This window comes from Rhamphochromis longiceps, linkage group LG8 (assembly GCF_057381845.1).
Source record: "Rhamphochromis longiceps isolate RC_006_pf linkage group LG8, R_longiceps_female_GT1.1, whole genome shotgun sequence".
NCBI classification, from domain to species: Eukaryota; Metazoa; Chordata; class Actinopteri; order Cichliformes; family Cichlidae; genus Rhamphochromis; species Rhamphochromis longiceps.
Window position 1 is genome coordinate 18,996,006 of NC_140564.1, and position 27,979 is coordinate 19,023,984.

Here is a 27,979-nt window from a genome sequence, read left to right on the forward strand (position 1 = left end):
GGATCACCTGGAGCTTTCTTTAGGTGCTTTCCAAGCTTTGACAAATGTACTGCTGGGATAAGCACATTTACTCAGGGCCTTCTTGATATGATGTTCTTCTGCTTCCCTGGCCACTGTGTCTGTGGACATCTGTGTTTGCTCTGTGTTGTGGCATCCTAATGACACCCATTTTGTGCTCCAGTTGATGATGAGAGTCAAACTTTAAAAACACTGATCACTATGCATTGCTTTATGGTACACATCAACTTTTAAAAGTCCCTCATACTGACAGTTCAAAGAGCAATCACACTTGGTCGCTGCAGAGAGTGGTCCTGTTGCTGAATTTGGGGTCATCCTGTAATCTCTTTCGAACGCTTCTGTGAAAAGAGATGTAACATCATACGAGACCATTCTTTCATCTGCCTCCATAATGACCTCTCTCATCTTCTCAACAAAATCCAAGGTGAGTGCCTTCCTCTCTTCCATGCTGATGTTGGATGCTGGATGCTTGGATTGCTAAGACAGGCCGAAACATTCGTCCACAGTTGCTCTGCTTCCACGTCTGCAATGTTGTTGTTTCGAATTGCTGTTTCTATGTATCAGGGGCTGGGTCTGTGACACAGTATTTTGAGTTCATTTTGTATTTTTGATTTCTTATATTATATTGAAAATATGTTAGTCTTGTGTCAGTATTATCAGTTAGGATATAGCTGAGTGCTATTCTGGTTTAGGTTTTCATCTATGTCCCTTTGTGTGAGTCTGCTCTTGTTCTCTGTGTCAGTATGACTTGTATTTCTTGTCTGTGTGTTTCATGTTATCAAGCCCGTGTTGTCATGTCTACAAGTATTTTCTTATCTGGATGATTGACCATGCATCAAAGACAACATGACAATATGTTGTATAAAAATGATTTTTTTAATAAACTTATGATAAACTGCTGTTATCTTTCTAATTATAACTTCATCATATGAAACCAAAAACAATTTTTTTTTTACATATTGCAAATGACAAACACTGTCGTATGAGAAATACTTTTTATGCAAAGTCACATCACAGAGCTAAAACATTGCATACCCTGTCCATTATTTCTCAACAAAGCAAGTCACATTTCACAAGTTCAGTTTTTTAAAGCAAGCAAAGTGTTTTTTAACTATATCTATTGAATTTGAAAAGTTTTACAGTACATGATGGCATGACAATTAGTTTCACTGTACAATGTTTGCAGTAATTTAAATTGAAAGGTGAGCAGAAGGATTCCTCACAAAATACAGTATTGTGACCCTGTTTTCAATGTCTTGACCACAAGTGAGGAAACTGTATGAGTGATATTAGACACAGCAAGCTGTTTTTATTCGATCAATCAAATGTAGTAGAATGGACATTTGTACCTACAATGTTCACTCCTAAAACTATCCAGAGGATCTATAGATTTCATATAAATTAAATGTACAACTACATATGTGATCTTTTTTACTCTGGTAGGGTTGCGCCTGCATCAGTCCCAGGACTCGGACCATCTGCAGCATTTTCATTTATCATCTGTTTGTATTTGCTCTTGAAGAATCCAGCCTAGGAGTGCAAAGAAAGCCAAAATGTAACAATCATGCATTAAAAATGAATGAAAATAATCAAGGTATATGAGTAAATATAATAACCTTTAAACTATTTTCAACAGGATATGTTCTCTAAAACCTTTATAACTGATTAGTTGAAAAAGTGTAAGAGGAGTCTTTCACCTTATACAGGCCAGCTGTGAGTAAGGCCAGAAAAGCCAACCCTCCCAGACATCCTCCAACGATCTCTTTGGTGAAATCTGGCTCAGGGTAAACTTCTACCTCTGCCTCAATCTGAGAGATGAAGTGACAGGATGTTGATACCAATGAAACTCTTAATAAGTAAAATGAGAGAAAATAATGTGTACACACCTTGCGAACAGGAGGACTGTTGTCAGACCCTGTTGAAAAGTAGATGTACTGGGTTTTGTCGTACTCCAGACTGGCTGTGCTGGTCAAAAGGTATTTAGCAGATTGAAGTCCAATCTAAGAAAAAATGTAAAGCTTAACAGTTGTAACAAAAAAAAAAATCTTTCATTTAACCCCAAAATCCCTCCAGTTACCTGCTGTATCCATCGTGAACTAATGTTGGCAGAGATTTTGTACGTCGTACTCTGCAGTCTTTCCAGGAACGTGTTGCACTTGAACACTCTGCATGTGGCTACAGAGCAGTCCTGTGATTTAAAGAGAAGATGCAACACAAGCTGTGAGCCAGTGTAATGTGATTTTTGTTTGTTTGTTTAAATCTACAATCAGGTTAAATTTGAACAGGTAAAGTGCAGATGCATACTTACCACCACTTTATCCTTTTGTATCTTTGTAACAAAATCTCTGACACTTGGTTCTTCGTCATCTCCTTTCTGACAGTCTGGAATCTGACATATGTTTGATTTAAGTTTTATTGGTCTTAATTTTACCATATGCATCCATCCACAATAAAGTTATTTGTAGTTTCAGCAGCTAAAACATATATTACATAAATATTACCTGTAGATTGCTCAAATCCACCCAAATGTCTTTTTCACCAAGCCTCACTGGAACCCTGATCACCACAGTGAAATTAAGCGCTCTGATATCATTTGTGACCTAAATGAATGAAGAAAAGGACCAAATGAATTAGAGTTAGGTCTAAATCATACAATAAACTTTTAAAGAGGATAGAAGTTATAGTCTAAGGAGCTTGGAAAGAAAAGCATCTGGACTTCTTTGAGTTGCTTGAAGACGTTTCACCTCTCATCCGAGAAGCTTCTTCAGTTCTGAACCGAACTGAAGAAGCTTCTTCAGTTCTAAGGTCAAATGGTGGAGAGTCCCAGATTTAAACCCAGTGGGAGTTTCCCCCCAAAGAGGGACAAATGACCCCTGATGATCCTCTACCTAATCACATGAGCCAAGGTGTGAAAGCTGGTACTGGGTACTCTCCCTTTAAAAGAGCCAAAAGCCTTGCTTTTCACTTCCTCCATGTAAAGGTTGGCTACAATAAGTGACACGGGGGTTTACGACACCAACTGTCTGCCATCTATAATCCAGTTTTGAGATCCCTTCCCAGACGCCTTAACGCCCACTCACATCCTGGGCCATCTGACCTCAGGAAATCACATGATAAGGTGGGGCCAGGTTTCACAATGAGCTCACCTGAAACCCTGGCTGATTGTGACCCACACCCGCTTTCACACCTTGGCTCATGTGATTAGGTAGAGGATCATCAGGGGGTCCTTTGTCCCTCTGTGGGGGGAAACTCCCACTGGGTTTAAATCTGGGACTCTCCACCATTTGACCTTAGAACTGAAGAAGCTTCTCGGATGAGAGGTGAAATGTCTTCAAGCAACTCAAAGAAGTCCAGACGCTTTTCTTTGCAAGCTCCTTAGACTACGATGACCTGGATGACTGAGAACCTTCACAGACAGATAGAAGTTATATTTTACCTTAACTGACTTTTGGACTGGTTTCTTCAAATCGTTCTTCCCAAATGTGAAATTGTTATAGCTGAGTGAGCTAAACAGACATAATTTGAGGTTTAAATATACATTATGTAATAGAACATTTGTTACTGTGTGATTTCTTTTGTTACAAACATAACAACACACACCTTTCAAATGTCATAAAAATGCTGTATTTTACATCAATCGATTTCTTTTTGTAGAGTTCACTTGTAGGGGCATGCTCCTGATTTCCACTGAAAGAGAAAAGAAAAAAAATCTGTTCTGTATCTGTGGTGCTGTTGCATAAATTAAGAGTATCTATACCAAAGCAACAGTACCTGGTGGCATTTGCAGTGACAAAGATCTTCCTCTCAAGTTGACTATTGGTTTCAATCCCATAGGAGACAATTAAGGAAGCCTTAAATGAATGAGAGAAATGAGTGACTTCCCTTTGTCTTTAAATTGTGCAAAAGTCACAAAAGAAAGATGTTCTGTACAAATACAATAAAAAAAAAGAAACAAACCCCAGTTTTGCTCTTGAAAATTGGCTTGTCAATAGTGCAGTCTGTCCTTCCTTGTGACAAACCATCTTCACTGTCCAAGGAGTTGCACTCAATCCGTCCCTTTATTAGGAATAAAATGACTGCTGAATGGATTGGGAGAGCAGCAGATCAGTGATGAACTAAAACAGACTAGATCCTGATGCCTTACCTGCTGACCCGTGAACTTCCTGTAGGAGAGTCCAGCTGGGTACGTGAGAATAACACGGCTGTTGTAGGAGTTTTCTCCTCTGTTCTCCACTGTGACTGTGACATTCAAAAGCTCTTCAATACCCACTTTAACCTCTGAGGATCTGACAGAGTACAAAGCCCGATGAGAACAAGGCAAAACAAGACAAGACTAGAAGCATACTAATGTCACAGTATTCCAAATGTAATGCACTTTGAGCTTTGATAAACCATGTTATTTTCCAGCTCAAACAGTAAGGTAAATTGCTTTGCTAAGATACTGATGCTAAAAGTGAAAAAAAAAAAAAAACCATTCGTAACTTCTTAGTGAGTTAACATTCTAATACTTGCTGGTTCCCCATATGGAAAAGAAATAGAAAAAAACTTATAAAAGACTTTCATCAGATGTGGCCTACTTCATATAGTGAATCATAAAAGGCTTATATGATTTACTCATGAAAGTGGACACTTTCATATATTGTTTTAGTAAGTATCCAAAACATACAAGTTTCATTTATATAATTATTCCAGGGATCTTATATCTGTTTTCACTCTTGTATGCTTTTCATACAAGTTTCACACAAGACAGATACAAATTGTATAAGATTTATATACATCCTCAGTGACCGCCTTATTGCTGTCCGTCCTCCCGAATCCACCCCATATGGAAAAGATATATATAAATCTTATAAATTTGTATCTGTCTTGTGTGAAACTTGTATGAAAAGAATACAAGAGTGAAAACAGATATAAGATCCCTTGAAAAATCATATAAATGAAACTTGTATGTTTTGGATACTTACTAAAACAATATATGAAAGTAATGAGAAAGTGGCCACTTTCATTAGTAAATCATATAAGCCTTATATGATGCACTATATGAAGTAGGCCACATCTTATGCAAGTCTTTTATAAGTTTTTTCTATTTCTTTTCCATATGGGTAGCACAAAAACAACAGTGTCATCAGTTTCAAAAATATTAATAATGGTTGTATAAGGACAAGTTAAGTGACATTAAGTACAACTTGCAAATAACAACACATTTGAAGAAAACAAGACGCACAAGCAAAGCTTAAGTTTTGTACAGTGGGATGCAAAAGTTTGGGCAACCTTGATAATAGTCATTATTTTCCTGTATAAATCGTTGGTTGTTACAATAAAAAATGTCAGTTAAATATATCATATAGGAGACAAACAGTGATATTTGAGAAATGAAATGAAGTTTATTGGATTTACAGAAAGTGTGCAATATTTGTTTAAACAAAATCAGGCAGGTGCATAAATTTGTGCACTGTTTTCACTTTATTGATTCCAAAACCTTTAGAACTAATTATTGGAACTCAACTTGCCTCGGTAAGCTCAGTGACCCCTGACCTACATACACAGGTGAATCCAATAAGGAGAAAGAGTATTTAAGGGGGTCAATTGTAAGTTTCCCTCCTCTTTTAATTTTCTCTGAAGAGTAGCAACATGGGGGTCTCAAAACAACTCTCAAATGACCTGAAGACAAAGATTGTTCACCATCATGGTTTAGGGGAAGGACACAGAAAGTTGTCTCAGAGATTTAAGCTGTCGGTTTCCACAGTTAGGAACATATTGAGAAAATTGAAGACCACAGGCTCAGTTCAAGTTAAGGCTCGAAGTGGCAGACCAAGAAAAATCTAAGGTAGACAGAAGCGACGAATGGTGAGAACAGTCAGAGTCAACCCACAGACCAGCACCAAAGACCTACAACATCATCTTGCAGCAGATGGAGTCACTGTGCATCGTTCAAGCATTCGGCACACTTTACACAAGGAGATGCTGTATGCGAGAGTGATGCAGAGGAAGCCTTTTCTCTGCCCACAGCACAAACAGAGCCGCTTGAGGTTTGCTAAAGCACAGTTGGACAAGCCAGCTTCATTCTGGAATAAGGTGCTGTGGACTGATGACACTAAAATTGAGCTATTTGGGCATAACAAGGGGCATTATACATGGAGGAAAAAGAACACAGCATCCCAAGAAAAACACCTGCTACCTACAGTAAAATATGGTGGTGGTTCCATCATGCTGTGGGGCTCTGTGGCCAGTGCAGGGACTGGGAATCTTGTCAAAGTTGAGGGACACATGGATTCTACTCAGTATCAGCAGATTCTGGAGACCAATGTCCAGGAATCAGTGACAAAGCTGAAGCGGCGCCGGGGCTGGATCTTTCAACAAGACAACGACCTGAAACACTGCTCAAAATCCACTAAGGCATTCATGCAGAGGAACAAGTACATCGTTCTGGAACGGCCATCTCAGTCCCCAGACCTGAATATTATTGAAAATCTGTGGTGTGAGTTAAAGAGAGCTGTCCATGCCTGGAAGCCATCAAACCTGAATGAACTAGAGATGTTTTGTAAAGAGGAATGGTCCAAAATACAGTGGGGCAAAAAAGTATTTAGTCAGCCACCGATTGTGCAAGTTCCCCCACTTAAAATGATGACAGAGGTCAGTAATTTGCACCAGAGGTACACTTCAACTGTGAGAGACAGAATGTGAAGAAAAAATCCATGAATTCACATGGTAGGATTTGTAAAGAATTTATTCGTAAATTAGGGTGGAAAATAAGTATTTGGTCACCTCAAACAAGGAAAATCTCTGGCTCTCACAGACCTGTAACGTCTTCTGTAAGAAGCTTTTCTGTCCCCCACTCGTTACCTGTATGAATGGCACCTGTTTGAACTCATCATCTGTATAAAAGACACCTGTCCACAGCCTCAAACAGTCAGACTCCAAACTCCGCCATGGCCAAGACCAAAGAGCTTTCGAAGGACACCAGGAAAAGTATTGTAGACCTGCACCAGACTGGGAAGAGTGAATCTACAATAGGCAAGCAGCTTGGTGTGAAAAAATCAACTGTGGGAGCAATCATCAGAAAATGGAAGACATACACGACCACTGATAATCTCCCTCGATCTGGGGCTCCACGCAAGATCTCATCCTGCGGGGTCAAAATGATCATGAGAACGGTGAGCAAAGATCCCAGAACCACACGGGGGGACCTGGTGAATGACCTGCAGAGAGCTGGGACCAAAGTAACAAAGGTCACCATCAGTAACACACTACAACGGCAGGGAATCAAATCCCGCAGTGCCAGACGTGTTCCGCTGCTGAAGCCAGTGCATGTCCAGGTCCGTCTGAAGTTTGCCAGAGAGCACATGGATGATACAGCAGAGGATTGGGAGAATGTCATGTGGTCAGATGAAACCAAAGTAGAACTTTTTGGTATAAACTCAACTCGTCGTGTTTGGAGGAAGAAGAATACTGAGTTACATCCCAAGAACACCATACCTACTGTGAAGCATGGGGGTGGAAACATCATGCTATGGGGCTGTTTTTCTGCCAAGGGGACAGGACGACTGATCCGTGTTAAGGACAGAATGAATGGGGCCATGCATCGTGAGATTTTGAGCCAAAACCTCCTTCCATCAGTGAGAACTTTGAAGATGAAACGAGGCTGGGTCTTCCAACATGACAATGATCCAAAACACACCGCCCGGGCAACAAAGGAGTGGCTCCGTAAGAAGCATTTGAAAGTCCTGGAGTGGCCTAGCCAGTCTCCAGACCTCAACCCCATAGAAAATCTGTGGCGGGAGTTGAAAGTCCGTGTTGCTCGGCGACAGCCCCAAAACATCACTGCTCTCGAGAAGATCTGCATGGAGGAATGGGCCAAAATACCAGCTACTGTGTGTGCAAACCTGGTAAAGACCTATAGTAAACGTTTGACCTCTGTTATTGCCAACAAAGGTTATGTTACAAAGTATTGAGTTGTATTTTTGTTATTGACCAAATACTTATTTTCCACCCTGATTTACGAATAAATTCTTTACAAATCCTACCATGTGGATTCATGGATTTTTTTTTCACATTCTGTCTCTCACAGTTGAAGTGTACCTCTGGTGCAAATTACTGACCTCTGTCATCATTTTAGGTGGGGGAACTTGCACAATCGGTGGCTGACTAAATACTTTTTGCCCCACTGTACCTTCAACCACAATCCAGACTCTCATTGGAACCTACACGAAGCGTTTAGAGGCTGTAATTTCTGCAAGAGGCGGATCTACTAAATATTGATTTCATTTCTTTTTTTGTGGTGCCCAAATTTATGCAGCTGCCTGATTTTGTTTAAACAATTATTGCACACTTTCTGTAAATCCAATAAACTTCATTTCACTTCTCAAATATCACTGTGTGATATATTTAACTGACATTTTTATTGTAACAACCAACGATTTATACAGGAAAATAATGACTATTAACAGGGTTGCCCAAACTTTTGCATCCCACTGTAACTGTGCCTCACCTGGTGAAGTTGAAATCCACTTTCAGGTTATCAACGCATTTGTTATCAGTGCCGCAGTTGATCTCAAACCCTAACTGTGGAAGAGAGCATGATGGAAAAGTACACATTATAAATTATTTAAAGACTAAATAAGTGGTTTTATGGTGATCCAATGTGCTACCACATGTAGGTCTACAGGCAATAAAATCAACAAAATAAAACTTTACAAAGACAGAAAATAGAAGTTAATATATACACACAAAAAACACAGTTAATAACTGCAACCCTGCACAAATTAAAAGGACTTTGAGTCTGTTTTGAATGTAAACACAAAGCCACAGTAACAGAAACCCTTTAGCACACTTCTAATCTAATTGTGGGAACAGTTCAAAAAGCTGCACTTGATCTGATGTGAGGTTTTTTGAGAGACTGGGGAAGCAGTTGTTCTAGAGTTTTATGAACCAAAAGAAGGATTTTTATTTTAATTTTTATTTATAAAGAATGAGAGCATGATGGTAAAGTGTAAAATGCATCATGGACAGAAACAACTGCATTATGCTGCTAACACAACTTCAGCTCTTTGCAATCACCTGCACAGACAACATGCTGATACAAGTACTCAGGGTTATGTTAGCTGAGTGAATGTCGACCTCAGGTCAGCAGCAAGACCCTGAAGTTCAACATGTAACAAACTGATAAGGTGTCAGGCTGTATCCCCTGCTTCTACCTGTTCATGTTTCTAAAGTAGAATCACCGTGGCGATAGCTTGAAAGTCTCTTTTTGCAGGGTTTCATATTTGCTTTTTGCTGTCAGCTTTGTATTCATACATAAATACTAAGAGGAAGGTCATATGTGTGACTTAAAAACACATTTTTTTTTCTATTTGATATTTATTTCTGAACAGGCAGAAGGCCTTCATGGGCTCAGCTTAAAACATGCCGTCACTGCATTAATGATGACTCATTTACTTCAAGTACTTGCGCAGAAGTCGCTCAAAGAAGTATCAGTCAGTTGCATGCCTACAATAAAATTGATTCAGTAAAGTTAAGGGCAAACCTAAAAGTTTCTCATAACTTCATAAAGACTAGCCTCAGTTGGTCAGCTAATAGGGTTTTTAAAGGTTTACTTACAGGATGAATGGTTGTTGTTTGGGCCTGCGGGGCAAGACTTGGTCTGAGGTTGGTGTTTGAGGGCAAACCATTAAACGTGAATTTGAGCTCATTGGAAAGTTGGTTGAGAGCGTCTTCGGGGCAAGCCTGCAAGAAGAGGTTTAGATTCAATGTTGGAGGAGTCTTAAAAGTAAAATTAATTAAACAAAATCTTAAGTTTAATGACTTTGAAGGATTTTAAGATTGCTATTAGATCTTACCTCAATGACGAATTTTACAGGTGAACATTTTTTTATTCCTAAGTCAACAGTAACTGATCCAGACTGCTCTCGTTGTTTCCCACTGGTGTAAGCTCGGTTGTTTGGAGGCTTGCGAGTGGCATCCAGTGTTAAAGTGTAATCAATCCTTGCTCGAGCTAAAATAGAGAAATAGAATTTGATTTTAATGTTGCAAGTTTAAATACAATAAAAATAAAATGATATGCAGTGATTGAGAAAAAGAGAGAAGGATGATTAACCTGTGTCGACTGTAGACACTCTGCTCATAGTAAAGCAGATTTCTGCTGTATTCTCTAATGGTTTTGAGCAGTCTACATTCTGTGTAGGGATTTTGTTTGGGCTAAACGATACCTCAGCTCTCACCATTGCTATGGGTTTTGATCTGGAAAGTAAAAAGAACACGTGTGAAGGACATGGCAGATGGCTGCCCCTGCCTGAGCCGTGTTCAGACAGAGGTTTCTTCCTGTTAAAGGGGAGAATTTCCTTTGGGAAAGAGAACTTTTGATTTTATCTAATTGTCTGGGTTAAGCTGTGTGAAAGGGAAAATATGGACCTGAGGAATGATATCTAAACTGAAAAGGCAGCTTTAATGCTGAATACTTTCAAAAAAAAAGCAAAAAAAAGCAAGGGATTCAAACCAGAAATCACAGGACTTATTTAGAGGGAATATGCAACAAGGAACAGAGGGAGACTCAGACAGTATAAAACATCAGATAATGATGGAGATTGGAAACAATGAAACAAAACACAACTGAAAATAATAAACAAATAATTCACAGAGGGAAGTTTGAGTATAAAGGGAAACACTGGGGCGCACTAGAAAGTCAGGAACTAAAAACTTAATAAAAATTGAAGTAGATCTAAATCATACCCCAAACCCCAAAAAACAGAAATGCTGTAAATTATTGTTAATGATTTGTGTAATAATTTAACATAAATCATTAAAGCTTTTAATAAAATATATTTGTAAATGTGCCATTCTTATAATAATGAACTTTAGAATGTACCTAAATATTTGACCATTACCTGGACTTACCTCAGTAAGGCAACTCTACCCTTTGAGCCCACCGCTAAGTCAGGCAGTTTATCACCACTCTGGTCAAAAGACGACTGACTGATTGTCAGGCCAAAGAACTTCAGTCCTGACTGGACCTCAGAGCCAGTAATTCTCTGAAATAATTTAATTAATCAGATTTCGTAAAATATTGACTTTACTTGATAGATGAGTTTAGACATCTTTGTGAGTACTTTGATGTTGTGTACCTGTGAGTAAGTAGGACTGATTCTTCCTCTTCCTTCGCCATTAAATATGTAGATGCTGCCTTCACCATTATTCTCCAAAGGTGCTCCAACTGCCAAATCCCTGAATCCATCTGAGTTTAGATCAGGCAGCACAGCAAGAGAAGAGCCGAACCTTCCTTTGACAGCTGCACGTCCTCTTAGTACTAACGGATCATCAAAATTACACTCCACAAACTGAAAGGAAGAGAGTTAATATTTTATAAACATTAAGAAAGTTGACAAATAAACCGATTAATTTAACTGCAGTAAATAAAACTGATTTACCAAACCAGTTAATGTGCAAACATAAACTCTTCCCTCTCTATCAGGCTCCATGTACATTGGGGCTGATATGAAGATCAGATCAGTGATGTCATCATTATTTATGTCCATGGTACACACCTCTGCCCCGAAATATGCACCAGTCTGATACTGTGTAAGGAAGATATTATTATTTTTGTATCTGAGATCATTTCTATGGAAATTATAATTTAATTCATATCTGTCTTAATACAAATGCATACCTGTGATGCCAATGGCTCAATCTTTTGGTTTTTCAAGTTTTCTCTGTTAACAGCAAACACAGCTCCTCTGTGTTTATATCTTGGAGCACCAACAACTGTCAGAGAGCCATGCCAGGATTTAGCAATCGCCATGGAGTAACCTAGAATTTTGGTTTTCAAAAGGAGAAGGCAGATTAAGATTCCTGATTAATCCTTTTAAATTATGTCTGTTTTGCAAACTATTCTTACCAAGATAGCTGTCAGGCTCCAAAGACACATCCTCATATGTTTTCACCTTCTGGCCTCCTGTTGTGTATTGCACGTAGCCACCCTTCCACTGGTTTGCACCAACAATAGACATCTGAATTCCCTACAGTGTAGAAAGAAAATACATTTTATAGACAATTTATTTTACATTTAAAATCTGGACTGTGTTTAACCTGTATTTGCCATTAGAACTTAAAAACTGCCACAAAGGCACATGTGAATCTTTCTTTCTATGACTAGACTGTCTGGTGAGTTTCAGGTAGTTTTAATTACCTCGGGCACATAAACTGCACTGAATCCCTCTTGAGACATTTCCATTTCCAGTGACTCTCCACTGCTTTGAGATCCTGTAACAGAAAAATAAATGAGAAGGTAAAAGAGAGACACGATGAGTCAAATTCAATTTGAAGATTAATCTTTTTTAGTATGCTTCAAGTAATTATTTAACCTCTTAGGACCTGGCGTCCACATATGTGGACATCACATTTTGGGTTATTTAGACCAAAATGCTCAATTTTGCTCTACATGGGCCTGATATCCACTGACGAGGACATTATACTGCTACTGTTCTATCAAAATTTTAAACAAATATCCTCATATGTGGCTCTTATTTTTCTTAAAAACAAAAATAAGGTTAAAAAAAAAAAAATCTGGCAATCCTTTGTTTTTGCATTCATCGGGCCCCAATCAGCCCAAATATCAAAGAGAAATTAAAAATGCATGTCGTGGAAGAGTTCGGGTCTTAGGAGGTTACAATTATTTTTTACAGTTTATTTTAAAACTACTGAGCATTTATTGCTCATTTTACAAAATGTAAAGTTACATTTGCTTTTACATGTGACTTTACTGAATACAGTACAATAAAGTTAATACAATGTACTAATTTTAGTTGCTTCTTATTGTAGCATTTTACACAACAAATGAAAGTTAACTGCTTCAATTCCAGAAGGACACAGATCCTCATAATGAATGTGAAAAAAATCCCTTGTGAAAAAGTGAGCGGCTGAAAGTAGCATTTATTACACTGCAATCATTTTAATTTTTGAAACATTTACAGGAATTTTAACAAAGTTGTAACAATAAATTTATGTTTGTACCTTCGATTGAGAAAATTTTGTCCTGCAGATTCTGTCTTATTACTTCAAGTGCGTCGAAGTTCTCCACTTGAAAGACGTGTTTGTTTGAGGGAGATGATGCAATGGTGTCCAGTTCTCTTCTGGCATCAGGGTTAGCAAATGCATTCCCCACCTTGTTGACAAATATTTTTGAGTCCTCATACTACAAAAATTTTTTGCTCACTTTATTAAAATACATTCGTTAAACTTCACTTGATTTACAAACAGGTTTTAAACTCTCTAACACTGAATAGAACCTAAATCCATGATAACATTTATGTCATGCTGTAAAATAGTTTGTACACATATTTTTTCCTCTACTAGCTGTATTTGTATTACACACATATCTCATGTTTCCATTAGTAATTCAGCCTTTTCATTTAAGAGACTTCATTTAAATTTTACATGGTCAGTGAGTTTGGCTTTGATTTAAATAAATGCACTACATGTACATTATATGGTGCATATACAAATGTGTGGCCAGCATGTAACCAAAACTCCTAATCTTTGAATTCGGGTGTTTTCGGTCATATCACTACAGGCAAAAAAACATTCAATCCCTTAGCCATGCAGTCTGAATTTACAAATATTTGTGAATGAGTGAGTCATTCTAAAGAGCTCACTGAATTTAAGTGTAGTACTGTAATATGATCGCACTGCTGCAACAAGTCACCAAATTTTATTTGGTCTGCCTGTATATTTCATGATTGACTTTAAGTGGTATTATTCCAAAGTGGAAACATTTAGACAAAAACTGTGCGACAGGAATTTCATAACATTGGTTTCTACGGCCAAGCAACTTAAGGAGCTGTAGTGAGTGAGTGGTTCAGGACTTTTCTCCCTATAGTGCAGCATAATGTGACTGTAGTGTGACAACTGAATAAAACTCATTATTACTCTAAAAGTCAACATACTGCAGGTTTAAATAATGGAAGTACTTACCCCAATAGCAAATCGAACAATGTTTTTACTCTCTGCTAGCTGTGCTGCACCTCCCAGATAAATCCGATCATGAGATTGTCCATCAGTAATTACTATCAAGACCTTCTTGACATTTTGTCTGGAACCTCTTTGTGGTGTGAAAACATTGTTCCTGTCAAATAAAAAAACAAATCTCATTTCAAAATATCGTTTTACAGTTGATCTTGTAAATTATACACAATCAGGTAAACCGCATTATTATTATTATTTCTGCATGTCATTCTCTTTGGAAATATTTTAAACTTTTGTACAAATCAACATTATACAAGTTTGTTTGTTTGCTTGTTTGCTTGTTTGAGTTTTTTTGTTTGTTTTTTCAAATTAAACTCAGCAAATATTTGAATTTAGCCAGTTGGGGCCATATCATCTTCTCAGTAGAAGATGACACTCTGAAGCACAAGTTTGTGTACAGTGTGTCTTTTAAAAGGCTTCCCTCAGTCATACAGTCCACACAGTACTTAATGTGATCAGATTTATGGAAAAAAATCAACTGGACAATAATGTATCTGCACTTCTTCACTATTATAACTGCATTATTTACACAACATGTCTGATGGCCTTGGCTGTGTAAGTAGTTCCTCCCTGTTGACTGATGTCATTGATGTCAGTCTCCACTGATCCAGATGAGGAAAGTTTCTTAAAGTAAAAGTGAACCTGCGGTGAAGTAGAGAACTGGGAAACAGAAAACTGAAAAAGAGAGAAAAAAATACTTAATAGAAATAAAAATGTAGCTATTTTATGTCTTTGCCATGATTTTACTGACAGAGGGACAGCAGCTGCTCACCTGTGTGTCACTTAAGAGAAATGATTCGATTAGATCTTTCACAAATTTCTTCATTGTTTGAAAATCAGCATTATCTACACTGCCTGAACCATCCAACAGAAAGGCAATGTCTGCTTGTGTTCTACACTCTGTCAAAGAGATGGATTCAGAATTATATTTTTTTAAACTCATACCTTGCATGTATTCACTGACCCTTGGTAAAGGGTCAGTGAATACCACACATTTAAACATAGTCCCTTTAAAGTGTCCCCTTAGAACATTTTAGAGGGCATCACTAAATGTAATCAGGCACCAGGAGTAATGATATACATGGTGTGTGTGTGTGTGTGTGTGTGTGTGTGTGTGTGTGTGTGTGTGTGTGTGTGTGTGTGTGTGTGTGTGTGTGTGTGTGTGTGTGTGTGTTTGTTTAAGAGAGAGAGAGACAGAGACAGAGAGGCAAAGACCATTTACTGTTACCTGGAGGAGAAGAAGGTAAGGGTGGTCTGATCCTTTTGAAACTTTCCATCTGAAAGCACACACCGTTGTACATGGTGATACTTCTGCAGTCCTTCGGAATGGTTGGACCACACACCTGAGAGGAGACAAAGCCAAGATGCCATAATTCAGCAGGTTGAGTATTTTTTGTCACTTAAACAATTATTAATTAGAAATTCCGACACAAATCTTTAAAATCTGCTGACTTTTAGTCTATTTAAAGAAGAGAGGGAGAGACAGAGAAATATACAGATATAGGGATAGATATAGAGAGATACAATCACTGGCAATGTCTGCAGTTAAGTAACTCACCACAGTGTTTTGTGCTGTCGGATCACTTTTCATTGTCAAACCAAGCGACATGTTGACTGCAAACTCTGGTGCTGTATTGAAAGCATTACAAATGTGTTAAAACACTCCTAAAATACACTTTGTGTAAGGAAGAAAACAATATTCAAATTGAGAACTACAAAGTGCCACAATTCATGATTTGGCATGATAAATATTTTCAAAATGAAGGAATGCAAAACAAAACTCAGTTTTACTTTTCTTCGTCACTATTGTCAAAATTTAAGAAATTTTTTCTTGTTTTTATCATCAGTTGGAAAGTTTATTTCATTTTTAAGGCTGAACGTTACATACTAAGATATCTAATATGGAAATCTACTGTAACTGTGATTTGATTTAAACAAATGTATGCGACAGGATCTATGGATATCTATTTTTATGGCAAAATACTATCCGAGTTTTAGCACATTTAGAAATGAATGGTTACCTACCTTGAAACTGTATATTTTGGCAGTTTTGGGAAGAGGTTTTGCAGCTGTATATTTTCCCTCTTCCATTTTGTGAATGCTGTTCCAGTGGAGCACTGACGAGCAAACTAACAAAATAAATCCAGTCAATCATGTAAGTCTAGAAAGCAAACTCTAATTAAATTAACTCCATATGTCCATATAGCACAACAGAGATGGTAAATAAATAAATAAAAGAAATAGCAGTAATGTTAAACATGCAGCTGTAAACCCGCTTTCAACATAACTATGCATGTCCGGACTTACTCTGATCGTCTTTGCACCACCTGGTAGCCAAAACCAGCAGCAGAGTCACTCAGGGTCTTCCAAGCCACGGGATCAATATTGAAACAAATTGCAGCTTTTAACACTGAGAATTAAAGAATTAAGAAGGACATCAGTAATTTTATTTAAAGCCACTGTAAAGGATGATAATGTGGTTACAGGCCTCTAATTATTATCACACATAGGAAACTGTAAATAGTATATGAGTATACATGTATAATATATCAGTTGCTATTAAATTCCTTTCTTTTGAATTCTTTTGGTGACAGAGAAAGACTGGACTCAGTCATGATCACTCAAAAAATGATCTTTATTTTTACATTTCCGGAAAGCACTCAGTTGGCCCTTTTTAGACTGGAAGCAAACTATATTAAAAACAAGTAACGATAAACACTAAATAAGCACTAACAATATATTAATTTCATGACATTGCATTCATTTTTATCTTTTTTTATAACCATAAGTTTATGTTGTTACCACTAGAGCGCACCAAAGCCAGACATTTTAAAGTTCTGCACACTGTGGCTCAGAACAAATTTCCCCATAAAAATTTTAATTTAAATTTCGCTGTAGTTAAGTATTTTCTGACATAATCATTCTATAGTGAAAATCTACAACCACACATAACAAAATCTTTGTTTAAAAAAACGGAACACCTAAACTGTCCTGTTGTTTATATTTGTTAAAAAACAAAGCCTTCCTTTTTTGGGCATGATAAGAACAGTCAGTATGACATCATGTAGCACTGTTGCTTGTTCAACAATGACAGCTTCATGATGTCTTAGTTTCCAGAAATATAAGGTTATCTAATATTCTTCCTCATCAGCATGACAGACTCAACTTGTTTTTTGTGGCTTTCAAAGGAATAAAGAAAAAAAACTTGTGATATACACTACCAGTCAAAAGTCTGGACACACCTTGTCATTCAGTGGTTTGTCTTTATTTTTTGGTCCTTTCTACACTGTATATACATACTGAAGACATCAAATACAGTAAGTAAGGCATATGGAATTATGTAGCAAAGAAAAAAATATATAACTCTAAATATGTCTTATATTTTAGATTCCTGAAAGCAGCCACTCTTTGCTTTGTTGACAGCGCTGCAAACACTTGGCCTTCCCTTAACCCTTGTATGGTGTTCGGGTCTGTGAGACCCGTTTTCAGTTTTTCTCAAAAGAAAAATTTAACAATTAATTATTTTTTCAACCTGAAATTCATTGGCTTTGGCTTATTTTCTGTGAAGAACATAAATCCGAACTAATTTTCAATGACCTCATACTGTACCTCCCCCCACGCATTTACATTACATACAAGGTGTTCGGGTCCACTGGACCCAGGTCTAATAAAAGTGTTGAAAGTGCAGGTCCTGTGTTCCCACACTCTGTCCTCCTCCTTTCTGGTGCTGCTGATAGTGTTTTCTTCCCCTCCTGCTCGCGCACAAAGTTGCCACATTGTTGAAAATTCAACTACCAACACCGTCTGCTCTTACATTCCCGCACATTTTACCCTCTTTCTTGAGGGATCCAAATTTTATTTTCTCATACCCTGTCCCTCCTGCAAATTAGGGGCATAATACTATAAATAAGACTTTGCCAGTGTGGTTCTTTATCACAACTGATCAAGATGGCAAAAGATTATCTGCTGCGAGGGCCATCCAAATGATTTTGGAAGAGAGAGGGGCTTCGGATGATGATGTTGACAAAGAGGTTTCAGAATATTTCACATATCTGAAAATTCAGAGTCTGACAGTGACTTTGAAGAAGAGGATGAGGTTGAGCACCATTTAGTAACAAAACGAAGACGAGTACCCCATCTGCAGCCAGCTCCAGGACCAGAACAAGCCCACCAGACAGCAAGTGAAGTATATGGATGTCAATAACTGGTGAAATTGAATGGTCTTCTTGCCCAAGAAATGAGCCACCCTGCAGAGCTGTTACTGTGATAAGCCAGGGCCAACACGGCTGACAGTTACTCATGTGCAGGACATCAAGTCTTCATTTGAGCTTTTCATCCCAGATTCCATCCAGAAAATTATTCTGGATTGCAGTAATCTAGAAGGACGGTGTGTTTTTGGAGAGAGGTGGAAGGAGATGGACCAAATTCATCTAAGAACCCCAAAGGCCTACTTTGGGGTTCTTATCCTTGCAGGAGTTTTCAGGTCCAAAGGGGAATCCACAGAATCCCTGTGGGATGCAGAAACCGGCAAGAACCTTTCCATGCATCAATGTCTCTGGAAAACTTCCACAAAATTTCCAGGATTATCCGTTTTGATAACCGAGACGACAGACCAGCTCGACGGCAGAGAGACAAGCTAGCTGCCATCAGGACAGTGTGGGATAAGTGTGTGCACCACCTCCCCCTGTTTTACAACCCTGGGCCTAATGTCACCATTGATGAGCAGCTGATCTCATTTAGTTGTGAAACATATTGCTTCACGTGTAAATGTGTTGTGTCTTTCCACGCACTCTACTTAATTATAACTGATTAATTTTTTTATAACATTTTATAAAAAATAAAAAAAAACGAGAAGCACATTAATTCATAAATGTGATCTAACAAAGGTAAAGGGAAAAAATTAACCATGTTTGCTGTTCATATGGTTTGTAATTGGGATGAAGTAAACATCTGTTGAGTAATTTAACATAAAATTGTTTGATAGTGTTAATTTGGAAAGCCAAAACTCTAGCGGGTCCACCAGACCCATGAACACTGGCTGAGTAACAAAAATATGAACACCACACAAGGGTTAATGAGCTTCATGATGTAGTCACCTGAAATGGTTTTTACTTCACAGCTGTGCCTTTTCAGGGTTCACTTGTTGAATTTCTTGCATGCTTAATGGGGTTGGGACCATCAGTTGTGTTGTGCAGAAGTCAGGTTAGCACAGAGCTGACAGCTCTATCTGACAACTGTTAAAATTCATATTATTGCAAGAACCAATGAGCTAAGTAAAGAGAAGCGGCAGTCCATCATTACTTTAAGAACTGAAGGTCAGACAATCTGGAAAATTGCTAAAACTTTTAAGGTGTCCCCAAGTCACCTCTGCTGCTGAGGATATGTCACACAGTGGAAATTTATATTTATCTTGTATATTGTTTTTATTCTGATTTTTAGTGTTTATTTATGAGTGTCATTTTATTTGCATGGTTTTATTTTGTTTCTATTGCATGGTTTTTAGTGTTTTATGTAACGTAGTTTTTAAATCCACTGTGGACTGGCTACACATGAGTCAAATTAGCTGATAGGGACCACCTGCTGAGGCATGGGTGTGTCCAGAGGTGGCCTATCAGCTGTGTAAAGACCTTTTAAAAGCAGGCTAGATGAGCACTGAAGGAGAGAGGCCCCAGACTGGAAGGTTAATGCTAGATGGCCAGCGTGACGCGGCGATCCAGTCCTGACCTCATGGAACGGCAACAGTAGGAGACAACGCATGTGGTTGGCAGCAGGGCAGAGGTTTACCTCTGCCTCCATTTGTGAGTAGTCTCTATTGTTGTTTACTGGGTGCAGCTGGGTTGGGAGAGGGTCGCCATGGCCATGAGCCAGGGCCGCTTCTGGGACCATTGTTCTGGCCCCTATTTGTTATTTTACAGGACACCGACGCAAGGGGAGCTGTGGCGGTGATCACATGATGGATTCGGGTGCAGAACGCAAGCTGGGCTGGGATGGGCCAGTGGAAGGACAAGAAGATGGGAGGCTCTTCCTTGTCTGCCGAAGACGAGGCTGGCGTGGACTCTGCTCTAAAGAAGGAATTCCTGGCCTGCTGATGGACCCATAATGAACATGTGGCATAATTATAGCAGGGGGTTTTTAGTGAATGTAGAAAATGGTAGTTTTATGGGTTTTAGAATTGTTTTATTTAGTTTTAGTAGACTGACAACGTTTAATTACGTACATTTTAAGGGTGTTTTTATTTGTGCTCCCTGGCCTAGTAATAAACTGTTTCTGATCAGACCTGCTTCATCTCTGTGCCCGTGGTATCTGACTTGCTTGCTCCCCCTTGTATTTTAAAGAATCTTTCTTTTTAGCACGACATTCTGGCACGACCGCTTTAGTGCCCCCATTTGTTACAGATACAGACATCCAAATCACCAGCCTCAGAAATTGCAAGTGAACAGCACATCAGATTAGAGCCCAGATAAATGTCACAGAGTTCCAGTAGCAGAAACATCTCTACATCAATTGTTCAGAGGAGACCGTGTGAATCAGGCCTTTATGGTCAAATATCTGCTAAGAAACCACGACTAAGGAAAAGCAACAAGCAGAAGAGAGTTGTTTGAGCCAAGAAACACAAGGAATGTGGAAATCTGTGCTTTGGTCAGAGTCCAAATTTGCGATCTTTGGTTTCATCTGCTGTGTCTTTGTGCAACACAGAAAAGGTAAACGGATGGTCTCTACATGCATGGTTCTCACCATGAAGTGTGGAGGAGGAGGTTTGATGGTATGGGGATATTTTGCTGTGATATTGTTGGGGATTTATTCGAAATTGAAGGCACATTGAACTAGCATGGCTACCAAAGCATCCTGCAGCAACATGCCATCCCATTTGGTTTGCATTTAGTTGGATCATCATTTTTTTTTTTTTTTTTTTTTCCCCAACAGGTCAATGACCCCAAACACACCTCCAGGCTGTATAATGTCTATTCGACCAAAAAGAGTGATGGAGTGCTCCACCCGATAGCCTGGCCTCCACAGTAACCTAAAAACCAGTCGAGATGGTTTGGGATGAGATGGACCGCAGAGTGAAGGCAAAAGAACCGACAAGTGCTCAGCATATCTGGGAACTCTTTCAAGACTGTTGGAAAACCATTTCAGGTGACGACCTCATGAAGCTCATCAAGAGAATGCCAAGAGTGTGCAAAGCAGTAATGAACGCAAAGTGTGGTTGTTTTGAACAATCTAAACTATAAAACATGTTTTGAGTTATTTCACACTTTTTTGTTAACCACATAATTCCATTTGTGTTCATTCATAGTTTTGATGACTTCATTGAGAATCTACAATGCAAACAGTCATTAATATAAAGTAAAACCATTAAATGAGAAGGTGTGTCCACACTTTTGACTCAGTGTTTTTCCCTCAGCCTTTGCTCTTTTTTTTTTTCTTTTATTATTAACATTTCTTAATTTACACAGATTAATTTATATTCTGTCATAAAATAAACAGTAGCCAAAAGTAACAAAGGTGGATGCAGTGACAGAATATAAAGATATAAGAACATAAATCAAAGTATGATGTGACACTTATATGAAAAGCTTCCAATTCTGTGTAGCACTGAATAAAACATTCAGATATGTCAAATGAACACATGAAATCATGTCCAGTTCTACTGTTTGCTTTTGATAAATAAGGAAGAAGTTACTTTCTTCAGTATGACTATTTAGGAAACACTTTTTTCACTCAGTAAACATCAACAACAGAAAAACAAAACATTTTAGTTTTGAAGGTATTTTTATAGTCAAACTAAGCTGATTGTAGAGTTCAGTACGTAGTTTGATTCAGCAGTAATGAAATGTAAGTAAGGACATGACCATTGCCAATGTAATTCTAAATGATATCTTTTCCCTTCTAATATGTCGTACCTGCTTTTTAATACCAGAAGAAATATATAGTGTTTTCACTGAAAAATGTCACTGTGCTTTATTTAGTACAAACACTAAAGTCATATTTTCACTTTTTGCATAAACTTATAATTGGAGAACAAAAGACAAATTCAGAATGCACAAAGTTGTCTTACCTGACGAGAATAGTGTAGCACTAATTATCCAGTTCATTGTGTTACTCCCATGAAAAACATAAATGACACATGAGTTCAGTATTACTTCTGCTGATAGTGTCAGAGAAGGAGATGAAACCAACATGCAGAAATCATGAGACAGTTGCTCCAATGTAAAACGTTCATTTAGAGGAACTCTTAAGTAGGAGGAGCAACACTGACAGCACTGTCTGTTTGATGCTACACCACACTGTGGTGGAATGGTTTAATGTGAATTAACCTCTTAATTTCAAATAAATAATAATAAAACTCACAGTAAACAGACTAGAAAGTTTATTAGTTTCAGGGTAACAAGATCAAATTAGTGTAATTTTGAATATTATTTAAAATAAGAAATAGCAAAATAAAAACTCTCTCATATCTGTTCCTCTTTGCTGATGTGAAACTAAAAGTGTTGGTTAAAAAAATGTTTATTGAGATTACAGTGTCAACTTCTTTTCATAGTACTGTGGTGAAAATGTAAAAAAACATTTAAATTGAAGTGTCTGTCCAACTCACCAAAGCATGGTTTAGAAAACCTTCTTCTTGAAAAAAAAGAATCTAAAAATAAAAAGTCCATTTCTCCTTTTCATCTGACTTCCTCTGAACTGTTTCATACTATCTGTGAGAAAATTTGCTAATGTGCCACTTTTGCAAGAAGCATGAGCTGGTCTCCAGGCCTGGATTAAATATGTACTCTGGCAGTTGGCAGTTTGTCTTGTAGTTCGAAGGTTGCCGGTTTGAGTCCCGGCTCCGACAGTCTCGGTCGTTGTGTCCTTGGGCAAGACACTTCACCCGTTGCCTACTGGTGGTGGTCAGAGGACCCGGTGGCGCCAGAGTCCGGCAGCCTTGCCTCTGTCAGTGCGCCCCAGGGCAGCTGTGGCTACAATGTAGCTGCCATCACCAGTGTGTGAATGACTGAATGTAGTGTAAAGCACTTTGGGGTCCTTAGGGACTAAGTAAAGTGCTATACAAATACAGGCCATTTACCATTTACCCCCATCTCACTGATGTGCACACATAACCAAAAGTGAAGCAATTTTAAATTACAATTTTATGTTCAGCACCAGTGTCAGGTAAGTTACTTTAAAAAAGTATTTAATTACTAATTACTAATTACTTAATCAATATTGTATTTAAAATACTTATCTAATTACTGTGTCTGAAAAGTAACTTAATTACTCAATAAGTAATTTAACTAAATACTTCTTAAAATCCCTATAAACCTTGAGTGGACAAACAATAGAAATTAAACTCTTTAAATAATAAATACATTTTTTTACAGACGGAGACTCTACAGCAGCGGTCCCCAACCTTTTTTGCGCCACGGACCGGTTTGTGTCCGACAATATTTTCACGGACCGGCCTTTAAGGTGTCGCGGATAAATACAACAAAATAAAACTAGTACTGGTACCGAAAAAAAGAAGATTTATTCATAACACACGTGAAAAGACCCAGGAAAACCGAGTTAACGAAAAAAAAAACGATAACAATATAACGCTAAAAACCGATAAAAACCCTGAAAACCATACATTTCACACCCGAGTGTCACTCTCTGGTTCCAAATGACTCACGGACCGGTTACCGGGCCGTGGCCCGGGGGTTGGGGACCACTGCTCTACAGTACGCAGCGGTAGCATCTCTTCCACAATGTAGCCTGCAATCATTTTTTTAAGCTCACCTTCAGATGCTTTCTGTGCTGCTGAAGTAAAATCACGTTTTGCCTGCTTAGCAGGAGTTGCCGCGGTGTTATCCATGGATGATGAACAAGGATCACTCAGAAGTCATCGTCTATGCTCTCATGTCAGGCGCTTCAGTAAATTATTCGTGCTATTAACAGCGGCCGATAGTTTTTACATATTACTGTAATATTCTTGTCTGCTTGTTTCAGAAACGTGAAGAGACGGGAATATGTCCATTTCATAAAACAGCCACACGCTTCAGCCGAGTCCGATATCTTCCACTTTAGAATACGACTATGCAGTAAACTGGCGCGAAATGACGTGCAGCTGCACCACAGCGATGTTAAAGCGGCAGAGTTTACTTCTACGTTTAGAAGACAAATTATTGAAATTAAATAATGATATTCAGCGAGTTTAATTATTTTACAGTGTAACCCAAGTACATTGAAAGTAACTGTAATTAAAATCCCTAAAAATGAACAGTAATCAGTTACTCTACTTTTTCAGTGGAAAAGTAATTTAATTACAGTAACGCGTTACTTAGTAACGCATTACACCCAACACTTTTCAGCACTACTTTGAGTATCTAAAAATAATGAATTTCTAAAACCTCACCTAAATGGTAGAGGAATAACCAGCTGTCTCTGGTTCTACATGAAGTCATCCTCATTTGCGCCAACTTCCCACCAGTGTTAACATATCCAAGGTGCAACATTTCACATCTTTTCAAATGTTTGTTTTCTTTCATAAGCTATTTGAATGAGAGAAACTGAAACGAACGCCGTGTGCACTAAAGCCCGACTCTGTGAATGTGCAACCTTTGCTAAGCCTGATGGTTAACCTGATTTTGATAAACAGAGACTGACTGATACAAGATGGTCTCCTGTTCACACTGTATACAGTGGGCATGTAGTGACGTGAAGGGCATTATCACCCCCTTAAACCCACTCACACACCTCCGATACAGGAAGTGAGGTGAATGACCAATCACTGTGGGCGAAGTAAGTCGAGGTAAGTGAGGTATGTCTTCATGTGGTGGATGATTTTTGCCCTGAGTTTCTCAAGGTTGTAGATGTTGTGGGGTTGCCTTGGTTAACAACCCTCTACACCAGCGGACTGAAGATGTTGACTCCCTCTGTGAGACAAACCTCGGGTCTATGAGATACAGTGTGATTATCCTCCTGGTGCACTGGGCCAGCTCTTTATCCTGTCAAGGATATTAAAGTGTACATGGGATTCTGCCAGGTGCTACTGGATTTGCAGCCTCAGGGTCACCTCTCTGCTTTTTATGGACGATGTGATTCATCAGGTTTCTTCAGGCAGAGCCCTCCTGGATAGCTTTCAGCTCAATGTGAAGCACAGTGAGATTTAACAGCTCCAAAGTACGAGGCTGTAGTTCTCAGTCAGAAACAAGTGGAGTGCCCACTCCGAGTCAGGAAGGAATTGCTGCACCTGCTGCAGTTCTATAAGAATCTTGTCATCTTTGCTAGAAACTGACAGACTGGTTGGTACAACATTTGCAATAATGCGGATGCTGTACCAGTTTGTTAGATGAAGAGAGAGCCGACCACAAAAGCATCTGCATTTTTGATATCAACTATGGCCACAAGCAGTGGGTAGTGACTGAAAGTTTGAGATCCCCGATACATACAGAGAAAAAGAGCTTCCTCTACAGGGTGTCTAGACTCTCCCTTAGAGATATGGTCTCCATATTGAAAGGAGGCCTGAGAATGAGGTTGCATTCTGAATGCCTCCTTGGCAATGTGTTCTGGGCATCTCCTATCAGGAGGATGCCTCAGGATCATGTCCTGTGTCTGATTTCAGTCGTTTAACTACAGTGAACTCGTTTTCATGTTCCAGGAGTAATTTTAAAATTTTATGGACTTGGTGATATGGTGCGTCATCCTGCTGGAAGCAGCCATCAGAAGACAGGTACATTGTCATCATAAACAAATGGACTCAGGTAGATTGCAGCATCAATCAATCAAAGTAACAAAGTGCAAATCCTTCATTACTGTACTCAAGCAGAATTTTCAGGTATCTGTAGTTTCAGTTACTTTTCCTCCCTATATTTTAACACAAATGTAGTTTCTACTTCTTACTTTTTCAAGCTTGTTGCTTTTGGTTTACCACTCTTTATGGCAGATATTGTTGCTCAAAACTGATTTGAAAATCATTTCAGTTTCAAAAATCAAACTTATTTTTAGGAAAGAAGCACTGATGATGGATACACTAATGATGTATTCATCATTAATTATTATTATAGAAAAAAAAGAAGCCAAAAACATTTACGCATTATTTACAACATTGGTTATTAACACAGCTCTACAGGGTAAAAGCGTCAGGAAGTTGTGGTTGTGGTGCTTTTATATCTAGCTGGCATATCTAGGGCTTAGCTTTTGTTTAAGTGGCGATGTAACTTTGAAAACAGCCCAATAAACATCAGTAATCACACAAACTTTCTGTGCGGTTTCCTGAACAGTGACACTGCTCAGCTGGCTAAAGCTACAGCTGCTGCATTTAACGGGAAGAGAAAAACATGTGAGATAACTTCAGTCAGAGATGGAGAAAGATGTTAGAAAGGAGAGAAATAAGAGGTGTCAGCAGCAGACTATATGATCTTGGCGGGCAACCAACTTTGACGATTAAATTCTGTTCTGTTCAATTCTTTCCATTAAATTTTTTTTAATTGCTTGTATTGCTGTGCTTCTGCTCAGTGTGTTAGTGCACACGTTCATACATGCTATACATAATTACAAATATACTATCTTGGTTCTGGGTCGGTCACCCAGTGTTGCCTTTATTATTATTTAGAATTTCTAGTCTCTTGGTTTCTGTGCTCTTCCGGTGATCCATGTTCCCTCTTTCTCCCCTGTCAGCCATGTCTCCTTGTTTCAGTGTGAAGTCTATGTCTCTGTGCCTGTCTTACGTTTCCTGTTTTACTTTGATAGCCCCCTGTTCTTTGTTAATGTTTTCAGTTTTGCTTCCCCTTGGTCTTGTCATGTTTGATGTCTCCCAACCCTGCTTTCCTCCTATGTCTTATTCCCATGTTATCCCTCTGTTTAATATTTAAGTTCTGTCTTCCTCTGTGTGTTCGTCTGCGTTTCATCTATGTCATTTCTCCATGTTCCTTGTCTCAGGCTTTTCTGTCCCCTGGTCAACACTCCACTGAGGTTTTTGGTTCCTTTGTATTAGTTTCTGTAATTGCCTCCCAGTTTAGGTCTTTGTTTAGTTTAGTTTTGCCATATTCTGCTTCTCTTTGTATCTCACCCACTGTAAATAAAGCTCACTCGCAGTAAAGTCAGTGCCTGCACTTGGGTCCTTCTCTCACCACCCCACACGTTCTTCACCACAGCCGTGACACATACACACATAGTAGACTCTCAGATAAATGTAGCCACATTTATAAATATACAAAAATATAATATCTGTATTAAACTGCAGAAACAAAGCATGAAATGTATAGGAGAGATATTTTCTGTAGCCGGAGATGTCGATCGGTGAACTCACCACACGCGAAGACCTCAACATATTTCTATTTGTTTTACAATGTTCGAGTAGGGTCATGCTTTAAAATAAACTGTGCAAACTGATGAATGACCCCTTATTAGTTTCAAAGAGAGATGAGGGGTACAGTACTTCTCAAAGTCGGCAAAATCTTCTCTGTGATATGTTTACTTACCTTTTTCATTACCAAAATGACTAAGTTCATGTAACCTACACTTCTATAGAATTCAGGCTGTTAAAGAGCAGCTGAGGTGAAGAAGGTCAGTGTAACAAGTAACAGACACACATTTAAATTTAGCTGATGATTCACTCACTTCCACCTTCATGCAAGCTTTATACCGTGTAGGAGTTGAAATATAACATCTGCTTTTATCTTTTTGAATTCATTTGGCTAAATCTACAAAGAGCAGCAGCACAATCAGCTAATCATAGCCTGTAAATACAAGCAAAGAAAATTAATAAACAGAGTAATAAATAAATAAATCTACTGGAGTTCACAAGAGAAATTATCTTGACTTGTTTCTAAGACTATTCTTTTCCCCACACTGCACCACAACGACCAGTCTTAGTGTTCACACCCCTGCTGACCTCAACTCATTTTTCTGTGTTGGTGTGCAGACTACTACTGCAGTGGATAACGAACCACCAAACAGTTCACAGGAGGGAAGTGAAGTCATTTAA

At 38.5% G+C, this 27,979-nt stretch overlaps 1 protein-coding gene across 1 annotated transcript; it reads right to left on the bottom strand.

Moving 5' to 3' along the window:
• Positions 1 to 965: 965 nt before the first annotated feature.
• Positions 966 to 22,206, bottom strand: LOC146663509 (integrin alpha-M-like). Its single transcript, XM_085416245.1, has 30 exons — positions 22,091 to 22,206; positions 16,339 to 16,441; positions 16,057 to 16,160; positions 15,590 to 15,660; positions 15,260 to 15,374; positions 14,804 to 14,931; positions 14,561 to 14,706; positions 13,981 to 14,131; positions 13,021 to 13,171; positions 12,197 to 12,270; positions 11,906 to 12,026; positions 11,678 to 11,817; positions 11,439 to 11,585; positions 11,136 to 11,348; positions 10,909 to 11,042; positions 10,112 to 10,254; positions 9,855 to 10,009; positions 9,616 to 9,741; positions 8,507 to 8,580; positions 4,163 to 4,304; positions 3,976 to 4,074; positions 3,790 to 3,869; positions 3,619 to 3,705; positions 3,455 to 3,524; positions 2,520 to 2,618; positions 2,327 to 2,407; positions 2,096 to 2,206; positions 1,905 to 2,018; positions 1,716 to 1,826; positions 966 to 1,548 (listed from the first exon to the last, which is right to left on the bottom strand). Exons 1-30 carry the CDS (start codon positions 22,125 to 22,127, stop codon positions 1,450 to 1,452), a joined length of 3,426 nt encoding a protein of 1,141 aa, XP_085272371.1. The 5' UTR covers positions 22,128 to 22,206; the 3' UTR covers positions 966 to 1,449.
• Positions 22,207 to 27,979: the final 5,773 nt, after the last annotated feature.

Excerpts from the sequence above, each read along its gene's own strand:
- LOC146663509 (XM_085416245.1), bottom strand. The coding sequence starts at position 22,127 with ATGAACTGGATAATTAGTGCTACACTATTCTCGTCAG. Across the intron at positions 14,932-15,259 it reads CTTACCTTCTTCTCCTCCAG|AGTGTAGAACACAAGCAGAC; the intron begins GTAACAGTAAAT and ends TCTCTTTGACAG. Across the intron at positions 8,581-9,615 it reads AAACAACAACCATTCATCCT|TTAGGGTTTGAGATCAACTG; the intron begins GTAAGTAAACCT and ends TCTCTTCCACAG.